Source organism: Takifugu rubripes, chromosome 16 (assembly GCF_901000725.2).
Source record: "Takifugu rubripes chromosome 16, fTakRub1.2, whole genome shotgun sequence".
Lineage (NCBI taxonomy): Eukaryota > Metazoa > Chordata > Actinopteri > Tetraodontiformes > Tetraodontidae > Takifugu > Takifugu rubripes.
The window spans coordinates 5,870,978-5,878,337 of record NC_042300.1 but is presented as its reverse complement, the minus strand read 5'-3'; the positions used below and the strand labels follow the sequence as shown (position 1 = coordinate 5,878,337).

Genomic DNA, 7,360 nt, shown 5'->3' with positions numbered 1-7,360 from the left:
CCCAGCCTGTGTTCAAAGATCTTTTCAATGATCTGCAATATAATCACTCACAAATACTATTATAGTTCTTTCAAATGGTTCCAAGTCCTTTCTTTCCCATTGCTGTGCTTGCTGTACATCTCATGCTCAAATATCTTACAGCATCTGCTCAGATTTGGCAGAAGCGAACCATTTTTCCCCACTGCACACGTGGAAACATGGAAACGGATTAAAGTATGAATAAGAAGTTCTGTGCGTCCTAATTGCGTGCACGACCAATGCACCAGCACATAATTTGTAGGGACAGATGCAGTCTTTTTTTCCAAGATATGGAATTTGACAGCTATAATTCTTCTCTGCAGGACTGTGGGTTCGGAATAGCCGTAAAATGATTCTGGTTTGTACTCAGATGCGGTAAAGCAAGCTGGTACTTTCAAGCATACCGGGCTTGACATGCTTGTGTATGGACCTTTGGCATATGTTTACGGGGGCGTGCACGAAAGAACCTGGCCTGCATGCTGTTGGTGTTGACTTCACCTCTAATGAGCATCGATGGCTGCGGCGCGCACGCATTTTTGCGCGGCTGTGAGGAGGGGATTCCCCCCCTTCGCCTTCCCTTGAATGACATTTCAGTAGGAAACGCTGTTGCTGCACAACACGTACAGTAGCTATACCCCTGCTCGGGTCCCCGCCCCCCCACCCCCCCACATGCGAATCACCACCGTGCGCTGCATTTAGCTCCGCGGGGGTGTAGTCACACGACGCGCCTCTCATACGTGCTGCATATTAAATCGCGGGTTGGAAGCCAATGGCTTTCCAATGTGGTCCTGACGTCAGGAGGCGGGTCGCCGCTCTGGCTCATGCATGCGTGTGCGTGTATGTGTGTGTGCGTATGTGTGCGTGCAGTAAGAAGCCCCCCCTTCCCTCCCCTCCCCTCCCCTCCCCTATCAGCCAGGCAACCCTGTGGTTCTGTACAGGCGCAGTGAGAGCAGTGTGTGTGCAGCTCCGCTGGCCTCCCCTCCGCACTGAATGGACTAGATTCCCCCGGCCACGTAAGAAGCACAGCGGCAGCACTACGGAGAGGATGTCCTGCTGAAACCGAGGGGTAGGCCTGGGAAAGTCAGCCGGCCGTCCCTTCCTTCTTCCAACAGCGAATCACACCAGAGGCGCGACGCTTTTTCTTCCATTGGGCTGCAGGAGAATCAGAGGAGGACGTCGGCTTCCGCGCACAAAGAGCCTGAGCCACGGCAGTTTTTTTTCTCTCCACCCCCCACCCCCCGAATGGGATTTTCTCCTTATGTGGTCGATGACAGTCGCCGTGCACGGATATGATCGCTGGGAACAAGGCCGTGCACTGAACTGGTACCAGTTAGCCAACGAAGCTAACTAGATAGCCCTGCACCTGCTAACCATCATTTTGTCTAGATTTGGTCGACATTCTGCAGTGCCGCCGAGCCCTTAAAACTCGTTTTTTTTTTAAATATACATGTATATTTCCTTTGTGCAGCCTGCCCCCATTCGCCTCCGAGCGGTGGCCGACAGATTGTTTCCGTTTAATGAAACGTGTCATAACCGGTGAGATAAGCTAGCAAACAAGCTGCGGCTTCGTCCGGAGCCGTTCATTCATTGAAAAGCCGACTTTTGCTGCTCCTTCTTGCAGTTCTGACGTCGCTGCCTGCACCGGGAGACGGAAAGAAACCGCATTCTGTCGGCGTTGATGCTTTTCGGTGGAGCCCGAGTTGCATTTGTGCCATTTTTCTTGATCCCAGCGCCGAATCTCTTTGATGGGAAACAAAGGGGGCAAATGAGTCGCTGAACTCAGTCAGAAAAGAATCCCCAAAGTCTCGCACACTTTTGAACAACACGCTGCAGGTAGACCACAGCCTCCACAATTTTCTTCTTTTTATTGAACAGTCCCTAAAGTCTCTGTAGATCAGTCGTGCACCGTGTTGACACCGAATTTGTGCGCGGATCGAGGAGCGGAACCAGGCGGAGGAAGGCCCCCGATCGTGTGGAGTTATCGCACTTATTCCTCATGAACTTACAGAGGTCAACTCCTATTAACATTTCACGTTATGGGAGATCGCGGCACAAATCGCACGACTTCGAAGAATTGTCTTGCTTGAGGACTACAGAGTCGAGCCAGAGTTTCAGCCCAAACCTCGGGTCCCCCAGCCCGCCGGAGACCCCGGACTCGTCGCACTGCATCTCCCGCATCGGGGACTACCTTTTGTTGGAACCACTGGAAGGAGACCACGTTTTCAGGGCCGCCCACCTGCATAGCGGGGAAGAGCTCGTATGTAAGGTCAGTGAGAAACCCCCTACGTGCCCCCACCCCCACCCCCAAAATCTGCATTTCGCACCGTGCAACTTTTGCAGGTTTTCTGGATTTCTCTATTTTTTACGTGCACATCCCCGTGCACTCGCACCGGTCGGCTCGGCGCTTGAACAGTTGCCTGAATTGTTAATAGAGCTGCCCCGGCAGCCTAATGGAAAAAGTGAATGAGGCGAGCTGCATGGTTTTAGGTTGCATGATGTAAGGGTGACAAAGGAGTGAGTAACCACTCGTGCACTATTATTGCTTATCCAGAGCTTCAACGTGCATCTGTAGCCTTTTTTTTTTGGTTTTTGTTTTTAAAATTTGCTGCAGTTTGAGCTACATTTTATGGTTTTTTTTTCTGGAATCCTCACACTACAGATCACACTACTGAGGTGATTCTCAGTAGTGAGACAGTCTTGATTCTTAGCGGGTATAACTCATATTGGCTTTCATATGATTAGAAGGTCAGAGGGGTTAAACCAGACTACATTCCAGCTTGAACTAAGCTTGGAGTGGTTTGATAAAAGAGACAATAATTGCATGCACCGGCAGGCTCTTAGGGGTCGACATCCAGTCACGTGCACCTTTTTCATCACAGTTATAAGACACGATGGGTGCTCTGCAGTTTATGAGCCGCCCGCCCCTGTTGACCCCATCTGGTTTGTGCCACTTTTAATACAGGAACAATCAATCCTCAAGTTCCCGGATTGAACCTTCCTGCACGGCTGCCCCGGTGGCGCTTCGATCCCGCGAGTTAAGGGCTGTAGTTCGTTATCGACGTGCAGGCAGAGCTGCCCTCACACCTGAATTGGTTGTGCTGCGAGTCAGTTGATAAGTGGTGGTGGTGGGGTGTTACTATGGAAACAAGAGACACTGCAACCCTGAGGCTGCAGTACAACACCATACCGTTAGCGCTACTGCAATCCTTTTACCTCTGTGCAACAGCCCTCCATCTGTCATCAGGGTAAACACAAGTTTAGCATCTCAGGTCCCTTAATCTCTCACATGGGACTGACTGAATACTCAATCCGTGATCTTTTCTGTTTGCCCTTTAGATGCCTGTAATGTAGATTTGAAAGGATTTCTCTTTTAAAATTGCAGGTCTTTGACGTCGGCCGATACCAGGAGTCACTGGCGGCCTACTTTGCCCTGGGCCAGCACCAGCACATTAACCAAATCCTGGAAATCCTGCTCGGGGATACTCGGGCGTACGTGTTCTTCGAGAGGAGCTATGGAGACATGCACTCTTTTGTCCGCACCAGCAAGAAATTGCGGGAGGACGAAGCTGCCAGACTCTTCTATCAGATAGCCTCGGCTGTGGCGCACTGCCACGACAACGGACTTGTCCTCCGTGACCTCAAGTTGAGGAAGTTTGTCTTCAAGAGCGAGGACAGGTGAGTCCTTTGAAATTATAAAACCTTTTCTTTGTCTCGGTCCCAAATTTTGGCATCAGATCTTAGTCTGGTCTGTCGTATTCCAGATAACAATTGTCATCCAGAGTAGCTCCTGTGTGTGTGTTGCGTGTATGTGTGAGGGCTCTGGGTCAGGAGATTACAGTTATGATGCAGTTATTGCAAAGGTAGTTGAACATAAAAGGGATAGAGTTTATCTAGGACGTGCGTTTGCCCATGAGAACATCAATCAGTTTCTGCGTTTACTAGGACTGCAGAAGATAACTGTAGAAATATTATCTACAGTATGTCTTTAGTGGCCCCTGGTGGTCGCTCTTCCACATTACACACATACACATATATTTCGCCGTGATTGCCCCTTATTTTTTTATTGTGATTAAATAGTAATCTCAAACTTTCTATGGCATCTGTGCAGACCTCAGCATTCCAAAGTACATTAAGTCTTTTTTTTAGCCAGCTGTTATCAACTGGCTAAAACCAAAACAACAGCACGAGCACAGGTTGCTCCGTACTCCAGTTGCCTTTATCTGAGAGTGTTGCGTCATGCCTTGGCAACAGCTGTGGAAACGGGACACTAAGCTCATGAGCTGTGGTGCCAATCCCATCCGCCCCTTCTGATTAAAATATTGATGACACGTAATTATTTTCAGGATGACAATCCGGGAGGGCATTGGGTCATATTCACTACACAGGCCCACATAAATGTGTTTAATGCTCCTGGGTTGGTACAGATGAGTGTACAAATAGTAAAATATTAACGCAAATGTCTTTCTCAATCTCAAAACCATCCAACCAAGGTTGCAATTGACCATCATGTGTTAATAAATGCAAATAAAAAAGGGGAGTCGGCTGCTATAAAATACAACTGCAATTTCCTCCAATTCTAGAAACAATATTTTCCTGTATGTCTTAATCCACTTACTTGTGGATTTACTTTTCCTACTCGCTCCCAGAAGATACCATTACACATCCCGGCTCTTTGTCTGCTGCACAATGCGTCACAGACCCCAACACACACGGCCTTCGTCCGGCCCCACGCGTGTCTCTTTTCCAGCAAGTGGAACGTTCGCTTCCCTGAGCCTCTCAAGGTTCTTTAGCAACAATGGTTCTGAACCAGCGGCTATTATTACCAGCACACCGGGGTTTCGTGGCTGATTTAGTGACGTTTTTGGCGAGAACGCCAGGTGATGTGTTTAATTTTTTTTTCTCAGTGGGAGAAGAAAAATCCACATTGGCCTGAGTTCTCTTAGCACAACACTTCAATGTGTTTGACCCAAACTGTTTCTTTTGACTGCTGCAGGTCTTTGGGGAAGCATTTTTTTTAAGATTTCAAATGCTTCGAATCCGAATTCAAATAGAAGTGAAGTCAATTCTCTGAAATTGATGTTCCCCTACCGTCTTTAAAAGAAGCTGATCTCAAAGAATCATATTTGTGAATCTTATCTGTGGACACCAGCAGTAATCCATCTGTAAGCAGCACAAACATGCTTCATGTCGTGTTGTTTTGCTTGTCTGTCTCCAGAAGCCTTGTTAAGCTGGAGAGCCTTGAGGACACTTACATCCTGGATGGTCACGACGACTCCCTGTCAGACAAACATGGCTGCCCGGCTTACGTCAGTCCTGAAATCCTTAACGCCAACGGCAGCTATTCGGGGAAGGCAGCTGATGTCTGGAGTCTGGGCGTCATGCTTTACACGATCCTGGTGGGGCGCTATCCTTTCCACGACGTCGAGCCCGGATCTCTGTTCAGCAAAATCCGCAGGGGCCACTTCAACATCCCTGAGGCGCTCACGCCCAAGGCCAAGTGCCTGATCCGCTCCATCCTCCGCCGGGAACCCACCGAACGCCTCACCTCGAGGGAAATTCTGGAGCACCCCTGGTTTGCCTCCTCCGGGGCAGCGGGGGGCGCTGTGGCGCACGGCCGAGGGGAGAGAGAGCAGGAACAGATGGTGCCTGAGGTGAACATGGAAGAGGAGCTGGAGCAGTTCTTCAGCTGAGTAAACATCAAGCACAAACAGATGAACTGTTCTGCCACAGCTGGCTCGCCGCCCTAAACGCCGAGCCAAAAAAAACGGTAGATTAGAGATTAATAGATGAACATTTGTCACTCATTACAAAGGTGTTTCCATTTTATTTTCTTTCCACCATTTCGTGGAAAACCTTGAGCCTGGCATGACAAATGGCATCTATAGATCACCCGGCGGTGCGCCTCCCGTCCGGGAACGTTGCTGCCAGACATGCAAGTTGCAAAAGATGTAGCAATTTTTATTTCTTTTGGATCTGTTTGGTTTTATGTGGTGCTCAAGAAAGTAGATTTCACCATTTTTCTGACACTATGGAACGCATGAAGGGACACGAGAAACCAAGGAAATCCATCAAAAATGAACCGACAGACTGCAACGCCGATCCTTTTCTTAGAGATTTCGTTTGCCGCAGCTTATGGTGGCTCAAGATTAAACCACTGACCCTGGGTCAGACGCCACGGCCCCGCGAGTAGCCCTGACCCGGGACCATCGGTTCATGTATGGAGCAGCTTAGTTTTGATTTGTGTTATCAACATAATTTACCTCGTCTTTTATGATGGTTTAAGCTTTGTTTTGTCTCGTCAGCTCATTAATCTCAGTGTGATGTATAATTCTGATTTCTGCCTTGTTTTCAATATGTTTTTCTGCCACGCTTTATTCACCGTCACCCCCTTTTTTGATGTTTTTAAGCTGTTTCCACTCTGTTTTTACTGCTGCTTTAATATCACTCCCTCGACCTCAATCTTAAACCCCGGATTAGCCTTTAAACATGGCTTCATGCACTTACCGTGTTAGTCAAATGGCAAACTCCACCTTAAAATTAGCTTCCTTTTTATATTTAAATTCATTCTTCAGTTGTAGAAACAAAGTCGTCACATATTTAAATTGTAACAGCTATATATAAAAAATATATATTAAAATAAATATATTTAAAATTGCAGGGTTTTTCTTTATTCCGAGATTCCTTTTCCATGTATGATATGTAGGCAATATCTCGACACAAGACAGGCTCAAGTAGGACCACGTCTGTCTGAAGTTCTATACCATTCTATAAGGCGCGCCAGTGTTTTGGTGCCCGGACACCCCGACAGCCGGTGTCCCTCATTTCTTTTTTTAAAAACTTGATACGAGACATTCGGTGAAAGTATTGCTATGACGTGCTCACACCAGGACCTCATGTTCATTTTCTACTGCCTGCGTAGGTTCTGTGAAACGATCGTACGGAATGGGTACCAGTGGATATGTTTAGTTGTATCTAAATGTTACTTGAATTTGTCTTTCTTCTTTTTTTTCTTTTTTTTTTAAATTTTATGATTATTTTTTTTAAGGCATGTGCCCCATGAATGCTATAGCCTGCCTAGCAGGGGGTGGGGGGGGACCTTCTTTTTTTTTTTCCTCTAAGAAAAGAAGTTTCTGGAAGTTTTTGCTACTTTTCACATTTAATGCTTTTTTTCCTTCCCCTGATCAACTTTTTAAGTTGGTGCTGATTCGGTGCTAATGTTTAGTCATTTGTTTCATGGAGGGGGTGGTGCATGGTGGGATATCTGCCTCAGATGTTCTGATTGTATCGTAACAGATTCTGGTGTTTGTCCAAATTTATTCGGTAAATAAATCGTGAACTGGTA

The 7,360-nt window shown here is 47.3% G+C and overlaps 1 protein-coding gene across 2 annotated transcripts; it reads left to right on the top strand.

Annotated features, from left to right (window-relative positions):
* Nucleotides 1–924: 924 nt before the first annotated feature.
* Nucleotides 925–7,360, top strand: trib2 (tribbles pseudokinase 2). Of its 2 annotated transcripts, XM_011611914.2 has the most exons (4): nt 925–1,554; nt 1,640–2,284; nt 3,401–3,693; nt 5,234–7,360. In XM_011611914.2, the coding sequence occupies exons 2-4, from the start codon at nt 2,015–2,017 to the stop codon at nt 5,706–5,708; spliced, it is 1,038 nt and encodes a 345-aa protein (XP_011610216.2). In that variant the 5' UTR covers nt 925–1,554; nt 1,640–2,014; the 3' UTR covers nt 5,709–7,360. The 2 variants fall into 2 exon arrangements, with proteins under 2 accessions (XP_011610216.2, XP_003971570.2); XM_003971521.3 differs by having other exon boundaries at nt 925–2,284.

What these genes read in the sequence shown, in the direction of transcription:
- trib2 (XM_011611914.2), top strand. Translation starts at nt 2,015, where the DNA reads ATGAACTTACAGAGGTCAACTCCTATTAACATTTCACGTTATGGGAGA. An exon ending in GGGAAGAGCTCGTATGTAAG is followed by an intron (nt 2,285 to 3,400) that starts GTCAGTGAGAAA and finishes TTAAAATTGCAG; the next exon opens with GTCTTTGACGTCGGCCGATA. An exon ending in GTCTTCAAGAGCGAGGACAG is followed by an intron (nt 3,694 to 5,233) that starts GTGAGTCCTTTG and finishes GTCTGTCTCCAG; the next exon opens with AAGCCTTGTTAAGCTGGAGA.